Raw genomic sequence first — 15,454 nt, forward strand, 5'->3', positions numbered from 1 at the left:
ACCAGCGCCAGCACTGATTGGTCGCAGTTCATCGCTGCCGACTCCCCATTGCGCAGATTCTCCTGTCAGTCACACGGTGCTTGCCCTGAAGTGCGACCAATGGCGTCGCTTGGTTGACAGACGCCTCAGAGGAGACTGGGAGCCAATCAGGTAGGTCAAGGAGAGAGCCGGAAGCCAATCGCATCGCCCCGGGAGAGCGTCAGGGGGCGGGGCTGTGGATTCCGATGCGCGTCGATAAGAAAAGGTGTCGGGTTTCTCTTAAAGAGACAGCGACGCGCTTTAACACGACGTGGCGGAGAATTAAAAATAACTGCAAATACCGAGATAACGTGATCGTTTACGTGCTACAGAATTATAAATTACCAGCGCGTTTCATACGGAGAAGACAGGCCGCAGTGACGGACACTCTTACGTGTGTGTTGTGTTTGTTTAGTGAAAGCCTCTTGGTTACACTTGGAAAGTAGTTGTTTGCCGACTTAGTGTTTTCCTGATTTTTGGGGGGATGTTGTGAGCTTCCTGTTGCGAGCGGGTCTGCGCTAAACGAGAATAAAAACAAGAGGGAGACGAGAAAACGCAGCGAGCGCCGCAGCAGGGCGGGTTAAGAAAACTCAAACGACGCTTTCATGAGGAAAACACGTTGTAACAACTGTGTGGGGAGAGTTACAAAACTAACAACATTTTAAAACTCCGATCATTTCATAAATACAAAGAAATCAACACTACGATCTTCAAGTCGACTGAACGCGCTATTAACTAGAGCACACCTGAGTATTGTCATTTCATTAATAATAATAATAATAATAATAATAATAATAATAATAATAATAACAGCAGCAGCAGCAGCGGAGGCGGCGGGGCGCTGTCTGTATCCGGAGCGGGATACAGTGTAACGATTCTTCCGCGGATCCCTTCCTACCGGGTCCAGCCTGCAGACTGCCGTGCAAGCGCGCTGCGTGCGGCTCCCCAAGCGCTTGCATGACTCGCTAGACGAGCTCCGACTGTGGGAATAAAGCCAGCCCGCCCGCCCGCAGGACACCATGGGTCCTGGGATGTGCTCCCGCCGGCAGAAAGGTCTGCTGCAGACGGGTCTGTGTCTGCTCACCCTCGCCAGCCTGTGCGGAGGACTGTACCTCTACAGCGGCCTGCAGGACAGGGTGAAGTCGTTCGAGTCGCTGTCTGTGAAATACAAACAGCAGCAGGACGCGCTTTCTGCACAACTGCAGGGTAAGCAGGTCGGACTGAGAGAGAGGCTGTGTTATAATGGGACTGTACTGGGAGAGAGAGGCTGTGTTATAATGGGACTGTACTGAGAGAGAGGCTGTGTTATAATGGGACTGTACTGAGAGAGGGGCTGTGTTATAATGGGACTGTACTGAGAGAGAGGCTGTGTTATAATGGGACTGTACTGAGAGAGAGAGGCTGTGTTATAATGGGACTGTACTGAGAGAGGGGCTGTGTTATAATGGGACTGTACTGAGAGAGAGGGGCTGTGTTATAATGGGACTGTACTGAGAGAGAGAGGCTGTGTTATAATGGGACTGTACTGAGAGAGAGAGGCTGTGTTATAATGGGACTGTACTGAGAGAGAGAGGCTGTGTTATAATGGGACTGTACTGAGAGAGAGGGGCTGTGTTATAATGGGACTGTACTGAGAGAGAGGCTGTGTTATAATGGTACTGTACTGAGAGAGAGAGGCTGTGTTATAATGGGACTGTACTGAGAGAGAGAGGCTGTGTTATAATGGGACTGTACTGAGAGAGGGGCTGTGTTATAATGGGACTGTACTGAGAGAGAGAGGCTGTGTTATAATGGGACTGTACTGAGAGAGAGGAGCTGTGTTATAATGGGACTGTACTGAGAGAGAGAGAGGCTGTGTTATAATGGGACTGTACTGAGAGACAGGGGCTGTGTTATAATGGGACTGTACTGAGAGAGGGGCTGTGTTATAATGGGACTGTACTGAGAGAGAGGGGCTGTGTTATAATGGGACTGTACTGAGAGAGGCTGTGTTATAATGGGACTGTACTGAGAGAGAGAGGCTGTGTTATAATGGGACTGTACTGAGAGAGAGGCGCTGTGTTATAATGGGACTGTACTGAGAGAGAGGGGCTGTGTTATAATGGGACTGTACTGAGAGAGAGAGAGGCTGTGTTATAATGGTACTGTACTGAGAGAGAGGGGCTGTGTTATAATGGGACTGTACTGAGAGAGAGAGGCTGTGTTATAATGGGACTGTACTGAGAGAGAGAGGCTGTGTTATAATGGGACTGTACTGAGAGAGAGGGGCTGTGTTATAATGGGACTGTACTGAGAGAGAGAGGCTGTGTTATAATGGGACTGTACTGAGAGAGAGGCTGTGTTATAATGGGACTGTACTGAGAGAGAGGGGCTGTGTTATAATGGGACTGTACTGAGAGAGAGGCTGTGTTATAATGGGACTGTACTGAGAGAGAGGGGCTGTGTTATAATGGGACTGTACTGAGAGAGAGAGAGGCTGTGTTATAATGGGACTGTACTGAGAGAGAGGGGCTGTGTTATAATGGGACTGTACTGAGAGAGAGGCTGTGTTATAATGGGACTGTACTGAGAGAGGGGCTGTGTTATAATGGGACTGTACTGAGAGAGAGAGGCTGTGTTATAATGGGACTGTACTGAGAGAGGGGCTGTGTTATAATGGGACTGTACTGAGAGAGAGGGGCTGTGTTATAATGGGACTGTACTGAGAGAGGGGCTGTGTTATAATGGGACTGTACTGAGAGAGAGGCTGTGTTATAATGGGACTGTACTGAGAGAGAGGCTGTGTTATAATGGGACTGTACTGAGAGAGAGGGGCTGTGTTATAATGGGACTGTACTGAGAGAGAGGGGCTGTGTTATAATGGGACTGTACTGAGAGAGGGGCTGTGTTATAATGGGACTGTACTGAGAGAGAGGCTGTGTTATAATGGGACTGTACTGAGAGAGGGGCTGTGTTATAATGGGACTGTACTGAGAGAGAGAGGCTGTGTTATAATGGGACTGTACTGAGAGAGAGAGGCTGTGTTATAATGGGACTGTACTGAGAGAGAGAGGCTGTGTTATAATGGGACTGTACTGAGAGAGGGGCTGTGTTATAATGGGACTGTACTGAGAGAGAGGCTGTGTTATAATGGGACTGTACTGAGAGAGAGGGGCTGTGTTATAATGGGACTGTACTGAGAGAGGCTGTGTTATAATGGGACTGTACTGAGAGAGAGGCTGTGTTATAATGGGACTGTACTGAGAGAGAGAGGCTGTGTTATAATGGTACTGTACTGAGAGAGAGGCTGTGTTATAATGGGACTGTACTGAGAGAGGGGGGCTGTGTTATAATGGGACTGTACTGAGAGAGGGGCTGTGTTATAATGGGACTGTACTGAGAGAGAGAGGCTGTGTTATAATGGGACTGTACTGAGAGAGAGAGGCTGTGTTATAATGGGACTGTACTGAGAGAGGGGCTGTGTTATAATGGGACTGTACTGAGAGAGAGAGGCTGTGTTATAATGGGACTGTACTGAGAGAGAGGCTGTGTTATAATGGGACTGTAGTGAGAGAGGGGCTGTGTTATAATGGGACTGTACTGAGAGAGAGGGGCTGTGTTATAATGGGACTGTACTGAGAGAGAGGCTGTGTTATAATGGGACTGTACTGAGAGAGAGCCTGAGTTATAATGGGACTGTACTGAGAGAGAGAGGCTGTGTTATAATGGGACTGTACTGAGAGAGAGAGGCTGTGTTATAATGGGACTGTACTGAGAGAGGGGGGCTGTGTTATAATGGGACTGTACTGAGAGAGGGGCTGTGTTATAATGGGACTGTACTGAGAGAGAGAGGCTGTGTTATAATGGGACTGTAGTGAGAGAGGGGCTGTGTTATAATGGGACTGTACTGAGAGAGAGGGGCTGTGTTATAATGGGACTGTACTGAGAGAGAGAGGCTGTGTTATAATGGGACTGTACTGAGAGAGGGGGGCTGTGTTATAATGGGACTGTACTGAGAGAGAGGCTGTGTTATAATGGGACTGTACTGAGAGAGAGGCTGTGTTATAATGGGACTGTACTGAGAGAGAGAGGCTGTGTTATAATGGGACTGTACTGAGAGAGGGGGGCTGTGTTATAATGGGACTGTACTGAGAGAGAGGCTGTGTTATAATGGGACTGTACTGAGAGAGAGGGGCTGTGTTATAATGGGACTGTAGTGAGAGAGGGGCTGTGTTATAATGGGACTGTACTGAGAGAGAGGGGCTGTGTTATAATGGGACTGTACTGAGAGAGAGGCTGTGTTATAATGGGACTGTACTGAGAGAGAGGGGCTGTGTTATAATGGGACTGTACTGAGAGAGAGAGGCTGTGTTATAATGGGACTGTACTGAGAGAGAGAGGCTGTGTTATAATGGGACTGTACTGAGAGAGAGAGGCTGTGTTATAATGGGACTGTACTGAGAGAGAGAGGCTGTGTTATAATGGGACTGTACTGAGAGAGGGGGGCTGTGTTATAATGGGACTGTACTGAGAGAGGGGCTGTGTTATAATGGGACTGTACTGAGAGAGAGGGGCTGTGTTATAATGGGACTGTACTGAGAGAGAGAGGCTGTGTTATAATGGGACTGTACTGAGAGAGAGAGGCTGTGTTATAATGGGACTGTACTGAGAGAGAGAGGCTGTGTTATAATGGGACTGTACTGAGAGAGAGGCTGTGTTATAATGGGACTGTACAGAGAGAGACTGTGTTATAATGGGACTGTACTGAGAGAGAGAGAGGCTGTGTTATAATGGGACTGTACTGAGAGAGAGGCTGTGTTATAATGGGACTGTACAGAGAGAGGGGCTGTGTTATAATGGGACTGTACTGAGAGAGAGAGGCTGTGTTACAATGGGACTGTACTGAGAGAGAGAGGCTGTGTTATAATGGGACTGTACTGAGAGAGAGAGGCTGTGTTATAATGGGACTGTACTGAGAGAGGGGCTGTGTTATAATGGGACTGTACAGAGAGAGGGGCTGTGTTATAATGGGACTGTACTGAGAGAGAGGCTGTGTTATAATGGGACTGTACAGAGAGAGACTGTGTTATAATGGGACTGTACTGAGAGAGAGAGGCTGTGTTATAATGGGACTGTACTGAGAGAGAGGCTGTGTTATAATGGGACTGTACAGAGAGAGGGGCTGTGTTATAATGGGACTGTACTGAGAGAGAGAGGCTGTGTTATAATGGGACTGTACTGAGAGAGGGGCTGTGTTATAATGGGACTGTACTGAGAGAGAGGCTGTGTTATAATGGGACTGTACAGAGAGAGACTGTGTTATAATGGGACTGTACTGAGAGAGAGAGGCTGTGTTATAATGGGACTGTACTGAGAGAGAGGCTGTGTTATAATGGGACTGTACAGAGAGAGGGGCTGTGTTATAATGGGACTGTACTGAGAGAGAGAGGCTGTGTTATAATGGGACTGTACTGAGAGAGAGAGGCTGTGTTATAATGGGACTGTACTGAGAGAGAGGCTGTGTTATAATGGGAATGTACTGAGAGAGAGGCTGTGTTATAATGGTACTGTACTGAGAGAGAGAGGCTGTGTTATAATGGGACTGTACTGAGAGAGAGGCTGTGTTATAATGGGACTGTACTGAGAGAGAGAGGCTGTGTTATAATGGGACTGTACTGAGAGAGAGAGGCTGTGTTATAATGGGACTGTACTGAGAGAGAGGCTGTGTTATAATGGGACTGTACAGAGAGAGGGGCTGTGTTATAATGGGACTGTACTGAGAGAGAGAGGCTGTGTTATAATGGGACTGTACTGAGAGAGGGGCTGTGTTATAATGGGACTGTACTGAGAGAGAGGCTGTGTTATAATGGGACTGTACAGAGAGAGACTGTGTTATAATGGGACTGTACTGAGAGAGAGAGGCTGTGTTATAATGGGACTGTACTGAGAGAGAGGCTGTGTTATAATGGGACTGTACAGAGAGAGGGGCTGTGTTATAATGGGACTGTACAGAGAGAGGGGCTGTGTTATAATGGGACTGTACTGAGAGAGAGGCTGTGTTATAATGGGACTGTACAGAGAGAGACTGTGTTATAATGGGACTGTACTGAGAGAGAGAGGCTGTGTTATAATGGGACTGTACTGAGAGAGAGGCTGTGTTATAATGGGACTGTACAGAGAGAGGGGCTGTGTTATAATGGGACTGTACTGAGAGAGAGAGGCTGTGTTATAATGGGACTGTACTGAGAGAGGGGCTGTGTTATAATGGGACTGTACTGAGAGAGAGGCTGTGTTATAATGGGACTGTACAGAGAGAGACTGTGTTATAATGGGACTGTACTGAGAGAGAGAGGCTGTGTTATAATGGGACTGTACTGAGAGAGAGGCTGTGTTATAATGGGACTGTACAGAGAGAGGGGCTGTGTTATAATGGGACTGTACTGAGAGAGAGAGGCTGTGTTATAATGGGACTGTACTGAGAGAGAGGCTGTGTTATAATGGGACTGTACTGAGAGAGAGGCTGTGTTATAATGGGACTGTACTGAGAGAGAGGCTGTGTTATAATGGTACTGTACTGAGAGAGAGAGGCTGTGTTATAATGGGACTGTACTGAGAGAGAGGCTGTGTTATAATGGGACTGTACTGAGAGAGAGAGGCTGTGTTATAATGGGACTGTACTGAGAGAGAGAGGCTGTGTTATAATGGGACTGTACTGAGAGAGAGAGGCTGTGTTATAATGGGACTGTACTGAGAGAGGGGCTGTGTTATAATGGGACTGTACTGAGAGAGAGAGGCTGTGTTATAATGGGACTGTACTGAGAGAGAGGCTGTGTTATAATGGGACTGTACTGAGAGAGAGGCTGTGTTATAATGGGACTGTACTGAGAGAGAGAGGCTGTGTTATAATGGGACTGTACTGAGAGAGAGGCTGTGTTATAATGGGACTGTACTGAGAGAGAGGCTGTGTTATAATGGGACTGTACTGAGAGAGAGGGGCTGTGTTATAATGGGACTGTACTGAGAGAGGGGCTGTGTTATAATGGGACTGTACTGAGAGAGAGGCTGTGTTATAATGGGACTGTACTGAGAGAGAGGCTGTGTTATAATGGGACTAACGGGTCCTTGCAGCGAGTTGGTTGTGGTGCCCCTTCACCTGCTCCGGGACTGGGAGGGAGGCTGTGTGGTTAGAGCTCCGGGACTGGGAGGGAGGCAGTGTGGCTCTGTGGTTAGAGCTCCGGGACTGGGAGGGAGGCTCTGTGGTTAGAGCAGAGGGACTGGGAGGTGTGGGAGTTCCAGGCGTGGTTAACCCCTTGCTCTCCTCGCTCCTCACAGTTGTGTATGAACACCGATCGAGGCTGGAGCGCTCGCTACAGAAAGAGAGAGGAGAGCACAAGAAGAGCAAAGAAGGTGAGCAGCTCTCTCCCCCCTCCCCCTCTCCTAACCCGAACCCTTCTGCTCTCCTCTCACCCCCTCCCCCTCTCCTAACCTGAACCCTCTGCTCTCCCCTCCCCCTCTCCTAACCCGAACCCTCTGCTCTCCCCTCCCCTCCTCTCTCCCCCCTCCCCCTCTCCTAACCCGAACCCTCTGCTCTCCCCTCCGCTCCTCTCATCCCCTCCCCCTCTCCTAACCCGAACCCTCTGCTCTCCTCTCACCCCCTCCCCCTCTCCTAACCCTCTGCTCTCCCCTCCCCCTCTCCTAACCCGAACCCTCTGCTCTCCTCTCACCCCCTCCCCCTCTCCTAACCCGAACCCTCTGCTCTCCTCTCACCCCCTCCCCCTCTCCTAACCCGAACCCTCTGCTCTCCCCTCCCCCTCTCCTAACCCGAACCCTTCTGCTCTCCCCTCCCCTCCCCCCTCCCCCTCTCCTAACCTGAACCCTCTGCTCTCCCCTCCGCTCCTCTCTCTCCCCCTCCCCCTCTCCTAACCCGAACCCTTCTGCTCTCCCCTCCCCTCCTCTCTCCCCCTCTCCTAACCCGAACCCTCTGCTCTCCCCTCCTCTCTCACCCCCTCCCCCTCTCCTAACCCGAACCCTCTGCTCTCCCCTCCGCTCCTCTCTCTCCCCCTCTCCTAACCCGAACCCTCTGCTCTCCCCTCCCCTCCTCTCTCCCCCTCCCCCTCTCCTAACCCGAACCCTTCTGCTCTCCCCTCCCCTCCTCTCTCACCCCCTCCCCCTCTCCTAACCCGAACCCTTCTGCTCTCCCCTCCCATCCTCTCTCCCCCTCTCCTAACCCGAACCCTCTGCTCTCCCCTCCTCTCTCACCCCCTCCCCCTCTCCTAACCCGAAACCTCTGCTCTCCCCTCCGCTCCTCTCTCATCCCCTCCCCCTCTCCTAACCCGAACCCTCTGCTCTCCCCTCCCCTCACCCCCTCCCCCTCTCCTCCTCCCCCTCTCCTAACCCGAACCCTCTGCTCTCCCCTCCCCTCACCCCCTCCCCCTCTCCTAACCCGAACCCTCTGCTCTCCCCTCCTCTCTCACCCCCTCCCCCTCTCCTAACCCTCCCCTTCTGCTCTCCCCTCCGCTCCTCTCTCATCCCCTCCCCCTCTCCTAACCCGAACCCTCTGCTCTCCCCTCCCCTCCTCTCTCACCCCCTCCCCTGTCTCTCCCTTCTGCTCTGTCATCTCCACTCCCCTCTTTCCTCCCCTCCTCCTCCCCTCTCCCCTCCCCTCTACTCCCCTCCTTTCCTCTCTCCTCCTCTCCCCTCTTCTCTTCTCCTCTCCTCCTCTCTCCTCCTCTCCTCTCTCCTCTCTCCTCCTCTCTCCTCTCTCCTCCTCTCCTCTCTCTCCTCTCCTCTCTCCTCTCCTCTCCTATCCTCTCTTCTCAACATCTTTCACTTGCTTTTACTTGTTTGTTTGTAAAATGATCACAGAGATGATTTGTGTTGCAGCCCCTCCCTCCAGTACTGTTCTGACATGTCTCTCTGTCTGTCTGTCTCTCTGTCTGTCTGTCTCTCTGTCTGTCTGTCTCTCTGTCTGTCTGTCTGTCTGTTTCCTTCCCCCAGATTTCCTGGTGTACAAACTAGAAGCACAAGAGGCTTTGAACAAAGAGAAGGTAAGAGGCTGGGAGTCCAGGGTTCAAATCCCACACTAGCATTGCAGTGTACAGCAAAGTGTGATGAAGCACAGTGAACACGCAGTAAAGCACAGGGAAGCATTGTAAAGCACAGAGAGGTCTGGTAAAGCATAGGGAAGCATTGTAAAGCACAGAGAGGTCTGGTAAAGCATAGGGAAGCATTGGAAAGCACAGAGAGGTCTGGTAAAGCATAGGGAAGCATTGGAAAGCACAGAGAGGTCTGGTAAAGCATAGGGAAGCATTGTAAAGCACAGAGAGGTCTGGTAAAGCATAGGGAAGCATTGTAAAGCACAGAGAGGTGTGGTAAAGCATAGGGAAGCATTGTAAAGCACAGGGAGGTCTGGTAAAGCATAGGGAAGCATTGTAAAGTATAGAGACTCTGTGTTTCTGACTCTGTGTCTCTGACTCTGTGTCTCTCTGACTCTGTGTCTCTCTGACTCTCTGTGTCTCTGACTCTGTGTCTCTCTGACTCTGTGTCTCTCTGACTCTCTGTGTCTCTGACTCTGTGTCTCTCTGACTCTGTGTCTCTCTGACTCTGTGTGTCTCTGACTCTGTGTGTCTCTGACTCTGTGTCTCTGACTCTGTGTCTCTCTGACTCTGTCTCTCTGACTCTGTGTCTCTGACTCTGTCTCTCTGACTCTGTGTCTCTCTGACTCTGTGTCTCTCTGACTCTGTGTCTCTCTGACTCTGTGTCTCTGACTCTGTGTCTCTCTGACTCTGTGTCTCTCTGACTCTGTGTCTCTGACTCTGTGTCTCTCTGACTCTGTGTCTCTGACTCTCTCTCTGACTCTGTGTCTCTGACTCTGTGTCTCTGACTCTGTGTCTCTCTGACTCTCTGTGTCTCTCTGACTCTGTGTTTCTGACTCTGTGTCTCTGACTCTGTGTCTCTCTGACTCTGTGTCTCTGACTCTGTGTCTCTGACTCTGTGTCTCTGACTCTGTGTCACTCTGACTCTGTGTCTCTCTGACTCTGTGTCTCTCTGACTCTGTGTCTCTGACTCTGTGTCTCTCTGACTCTGTGTCTCTGACTCTGTGTCTCTCTGACTCTGTGTCTCTGACTCTGTGTCTCTCTGACTCTGTGTCTCTGACTCTGTGTCTCTGACTCTGTGTCTCTCTGACTCTGTGTCTCTGTTTGTACAGCAGGACTCTATGAACCGCTACAGTGCACTCAGCTCACAGCACAGGATAGTCAAGGTACTGCAATGAACCAGTCCCCTCCATCTCTCTCTCTCTCTCTCTCTCCCTTCTATCCATCCCTTTCAAACTCAAGCATGTGAGCTGCCGCACATGTTACAGAAAGCCTCCCTCTCCCCCTCTCAGAACCAGCTGGATGACGTCCGGACCCAGCTGCAGGCTCTGCACTCCCAGCACAGTGAGCTGCGTCTCAGCCAGCGACGCGCGCAGGAGGAGAGCAGCCAGCGGGAGGCGCTGCAGCGCAAGGAGCATGAGAACGAGGTCAGCGGCCTGCAAGGTCAGCCCCGCGACAGGGGGGGGGGGGGGGGGGGCGGGGGGTACAGGGGGGGTCAGGCAGCTCATACAGCAGTGCCTCGGTGTTGGGACTCTACTTGGTTTCATTCCCCTTCCCTCTCGGACTCCAGCGTCTCTGTCTGGCTGCAGGGATGGAAGCAGCGTCGCCCGTTCCAGGAGTGGATCACACTGCTGTGCAGCTGCCCATCCCTGCACACAGGGCTGCTGGGAATGAGACTCCTGCTGCACAGCAGTGTCGCCCGCTCCAGGGTTTACTGACCGCTTGATCAGCCCCAGTGTGTGAAGGTAACGAGCTCAGGGGAGTCTGATTGAACTCACAGGGAAACCAGGAGTGGATCACACTGCTGTGCAGCCGGAGTCCGATTCCCAGCCTGGTTCTGAAACGCTCTGCTTCTTTTTCAGACACGATTCTGAAGCTGAAGGAAGAGAGCAAGCTGCTGAGGAAGGCGCACCAGGACGTCCACTCCCAGCTGCTCAGCGCTCAGGTACGGGCGGCCAGGGCAGGAAAGCAGCAGGCTGTGCAGGCCGAGCGCGGAGAAGCTGGGTTCAAAGTTAATTGTGTGTGTGCGTGTGCGTGTGTGCGTGTGTAGCCATGGTGTCTCCTTCACTGTTATGAGACATGCGCTCTCTCTCTCTCTCTCTCTCTCTCTCTCTCTCTCTCTCTCTCTCTGTTCGGGTTTTCTCTGCTCAGACTGTGCTGAATGATTTCTGTTCTGCAGTAACGGGTCCTTGCAGCGAGTTGGTTGTGGTGCCCCTTCACCTGCCTGTCTGTTTCTCGCAGGCACAAATGCAGGAGTTCCGGCAGCTCAAGGAGGCCCTGCACAGAATCCCCAGCTTCAACCCCACGCAGGCACTGGCAGGGCAGCTAAGGGGTCCTCGGGACAGCCAGCCGCAGGCCCCCAATCAGAAGGTGTGTCAGTGTGTGTGTGTGCGTGCGTGTGTGTCAGTCACGTGCTGTTGTGTTCCAGTGCTGTATAATTGTATAAACAGTGTATCGTGTTTATTGAGGTTTCGTGTGTCTCCCTGGGTGAAGACCCCCTGACTCGAACCCCTGACCCCCGGGCTCTGTCTCTGCAGAGTCCTACACACTCCGATCCGCTACCTGAAATCCAGAATCCGGGAGGGACCAGGAACAAGGACACGCCCACTGTGAACAAGGACAGCCCTCCGATTGGCCAGCAGGAGGAGCAGGGGCGGGACCAGAACTCTGTGAGCCGAGGAGGCGGGGCGGCCCGATTCACACGCACCGTCAACAGCCTCCCGGATCAGAAGGTACCGGACTCTCTGCCTGGTCCAGTGTGACCCGGCTCAGTTCAGCCCTGAAGCAGCTCTGTTTGATTTCTGTGTTCGTGTCTTGCAGGTTACAGTCCCAGCCAGCCAGTCAGAAACGAAGACACCGGCAGCTCAAGCTGATAGGCTGACTGGGGACCAGGCAGCCAATAGGAAGAGCACCTTTGCAGTTTCCATGGAGAAGAAGGCGGGGATTGAGGCAGGGGATGAGCAAGCTGCAGTGGAGAGGTATTACAATACAGTACAATACAATACAATACAGTACAGTGCAATACAGTACAGTGCAATACAATACAGTGCAGTACAGTACAGTGCAATACAGTACAATACAGTACAATACAGACTCTCTCGCTGCAGGTTCCACACATGCTGACAGCCTGCAATACACAGGCCTCACCACTGGGTGTCTAACCTGTGGTTTCCGCTCTCTCTCCCCATTGGTCCAGCTGGGAGAGCATCATCAGGAAAGTGAATTCTAACAGCTGGCAGGACAGGAGCTTCCTGGGCTCCAATCGGAAGGCAGGATCGGAACACCTGCAGGAGGCCAATCACAGTGAGGATGTGAAAGAGGGGCCGGACCAGGAGGAGGAGCTTGAGACAGGTGAGCGTGGGAGAGAAATCCTATTGATTAGATCAGCCAATCAGAGGTATGGCTTATTCCTCATTCCATTTAGTGGAGGGTTGGGGTTGGGTTAGTTAGTGGAGGGTTGGGTTAGTTAGTGGAGGGTTGGGTTAGTTAGTGGAGGGTTGGGGTTGGGTTAGTTAGTGGAGGGTTGGGTTAGTTAGTGGAGGGTTGGGTTAGTGGAGTGTTGGGGTTGGGTTAGTTAGTGGAGGGTTGGGGTTGGGTTAGTTAGTGGAGGGTTGGGGGTTGGGTTAGTTAGTGGAGGGTTGGGTTAGTGGAGTGTTGGGGTTGGGTTAGTTAGTGGAGGGTTGGGGTTGGGTTAGTTAGTGGAGGGTTGGGGTTGGGTTAGTTAGTGGAGGGTTGGGGTTGGGTTAGTGGAGGGTTGGGTTAGTTAGTGGAGTGTTGGGGTTGGGTTAGTTAGTGGAGGGTTGGGGTTGGGTTAGTTAGTGGAGGGTTGGGGTTGGGTTAGTTAGTGGAGGGTTGGGGTTGGGTTAGTTAGTGGAGGGTTGGGTTAGTTAGTGGAGGGTTGGGGTTGGGTTAGTTAGTGGAGGGTTGGGTTAGTTAGTGGAGGGTTGGGGTTGGGTTAGTTAGTGGAGGGTTGGGGGTTGGGTTAGTTAGTGGAGGGTTAGTGTTGGGTTAGTTAGTGGAGGGTCTCACACCCATCTTGTACATCTTGCTCAATTGTTACATAGAAAATCTGAATAAATAAATGAATGACGGACCGCCCCCTACTGGCTGCTTTCTCTCCTTGCAGATGCAGAGCTGGACGGCAGAGAGGAGCTACAACAGGGGAGGGGCCTTGTAGCCCAGGAGCCAATGGTGAGCAGAGGGGAGGAGACTGTGTGAGGGGTGTGGTCAGTGGAGGAGGGGCCTCACAGCTCAATAATGAAGAGGGGCGGTCTGTATGGCCTCTCTGGTCTGTATGGCCTCTCTGGTCTGTATGTTCTCTCTGGTCTGTGTGTGGTCTCTTTACTCTCTATTCTCTATGGTCTGTATGGTCTCTCTAGTCTCTATTCTCTATGGTCTGTGTGGTCTCTCTGGTCTCTCTCTATGGTCTCTATGGTCTCCATGGTCTCTCTGTTCTCTCTGGTCTGTGTGGAGCTGGCAGTGCTTTGGGGGCTCTTACTGAGTGGGCCTGTTTTTGGGGATGCCCTGACAGATGCCTGATGTGGAGGCGGACCCAGCTCAGGACCCCAACAACCAGGGTGAGGACGAGTTCGAGGAGGCGGAGATAGAACACCCAGCATTCGAGGAGGAGGGGCTTGCTAAGGGAGGCCCCGCCCATGACAAGGTCAGAGAGCCGGGGCTGTTCATCAAAGAGGAGCTGAGACAGGTGAGGGGGAGGAGTCAGGGAGGGGGAGGGCAGGGGAGGAGTCAGGGAGGGGCAAGGGGGAGGAGTCAGATGTATTTGTTATATTCTGTGGTAATCTCTCTCATAGAATCCCAGCCTGGATGATCCTCCTGTTGCCCCCGACGACGGACAGGAAGCTGCAGAGGAGTACGAGGAGGACCAGGAGAACGAGAATGTAATCAATCAATCAGTCAGTGAATCAATCAATCAGCTGGTCAATCAATCAATCAGTCAGTGAATCAGTCAGTGAATCAGTCAGTTAGTCACTCAGTCAGTCTAGTGCTGTGCACTTTCTTTACTGTTTTAGCTCCGTCCTCGTGTAAAACTGTCTGTCTGTCTGTCTGTCCTCACAGCCACCGAGTCACACATCTGTCTGTCTGTCTGTCTTCTGTCTCTCGCAGGACGACGTCGGGGGGGAAGTGGATGAGAACGAGGATCTGGAGCTCGTGCAGGACGAGGGGAATGGAGAGAACGTGGCGGGAAGGAATCGAGAGAAGGAGCAGTACTGATGAGAGAGAGAGAGAGAGAGAGAGAGAGCCTCACGCTGTAGCACTCCCCACAGCAACACTACAGCTCTCCCAGTCCCTCTGCTCTAACCACTAGATCACACGGCCCCCGAGTCAGTGCAGCGCCTTCGTGTATGTCTGTGTTCTGAGTCCCCGCCTCTCTCGAGAGCTCTGAGTCCCCGCCTCTGTATAGAGCTCTGAGTCCCCGCCTCTGTATAGAGCTCTGAGTCCCCGCCTCTGTATAGAGCTCTGAGTCCCCGCCTCTGTATAGAGCTCTGAGTCCCCGCCTCTGTATAGAGCTCTGAGTCCCCGCCTCTGTATAGAGCTCTGAGTCCCTGCCTCTGTATAGAGCTCTGAGTCCCCGCCTCTGTATAGAGCTCTGAGTCCCCGCCTCTGTATAGAGCTCTGAGTCCCCGCCTCTGTATAGAGCTCTGAGTCCCCGCCTCTGTATAGATCTCTGAGTCCCCGCCTCTGTATAGAGCTCTGAGTCCCCGCCTCTGTATAGAGCTCTGAGTCCCCGCCTCTGTATAGAGCTCTGAGTCCCCGCCTCTCTATAGATCTCTGGATTGGTCTCTGGTTCAGTGTCTCTCTATAGATCTCTGGATTGGTCTCTGGTTCAGTGTCTCTCTATAGATCTCTGGATTGGTCTCTGGTTCAGTGTCTCTCTATAGATCTCTGGATTGGTCTCTGGTTCAGTGTCTCTCTATAGGTCTCTGGATTGGTCTCTGATGCTCCGAGTCCGGCTCACCCTGACGTTTCTATCCACCTTGAGTGAAACAATAGTTTGTTTTTATAAAGAAATCTGCCCTTGGTGTGCCTTTGAGAAACAGAGAGAGAGAGACGCAGACACCCCCCCCCCCCCCCCCCCCCCCCCCTCTGAAACTATTCTGGGCTGGCAACGCGTTCATTAACCCATGACGTGCCAGTTTCCTGTGCTTCATAGAAAATGTATTTGCAATCTCTCCCTCCCTCCCTCTCTATCAATCTCTCCCTCTCCCTCTCTATCAATCTCTCCCTCTCTCTCTCTCTCTCAATCTCTCCCTCTCTCTCTCTCTGCCTCTATCAATCTCTCTCTCCCTCTATCCTCCCTCTCTCTCAATCTCTCTCCCTCCCTCTCTCTCTCTCTGCCTCTC

The 15,454-nt window shown here is 51.9% G+C and overlaps 1 protein-coding gene across 4 annotated transcripts; it reads left to right on the forward strand.

The window, feature by feature from the left end:
- The first annotated feature begins 248 nt into the window (after positions 1-248).
- LOC117968609 (Golgi integral membrane protein 4-like) lies at positions 249-15,176 on the forward strand. 4 transcript variants are annotated; one of them, XM_059020169.1, is made up of 14 exons: positions 249-1,224; positions 7,330-7,404; positions 8,995-9,044; positions 10,208-10,258; positions 10,385-10,535; positions 10,955-11,037; positions 11,334-11,462; positions 11,630-11,824; positions 11,913-12,070; positions 12,289-12,443; positions 13,219-13,283; positions 13,624-13,797; positions 13,904-14,005; positions 14,217-15,176. In XM_059020169.1, the coding sequence occupies exons 1-14, from the start codon at positions 1,038-1,040 to the stop codon at positions 14,322-14,324; spliced, it is 1,683 nt and encodes a 560-aa protein (XP_058876152.1). In that variant the 5' UTR covers positions 249-1,037; the 3' UTR covers positions 14,325-15,176. The 4 variants fall into 4 exon arrangements, with proteins under 4 accessions (XP_058876152.1, XP_058876151.1, XP_058876154.1 ...); XM_059020168.1 differs by having other exon boundaries at positions 10,205-10,258; positions 14,217-15,175; XM_059020170.1 differs by having other exon boundaries at positions 250-1,224; positions 10,205-10,258; positions 13,904-13,990; positions 14,217-14,656.
- The last annotated feature ends 278 nt before the right edge of the window (positions 15,177-15,454 follow it).

This window comes from Acipenser ruthenus, unplaced genomic scaffold (genome assembly GCF_902713425.1).
Source record: "Acipenser ruthenus unplaced genomic scaffold, fAciRut3.2 maternal haplotype, whole genome shotgun sequence".
Lineage (NCBI taxonomy): Eukaryota > Metazoa > Chordata > Actinopteri > Acipenseriformes > Acipenseridae > Acipenser > Acipenser ruthenus.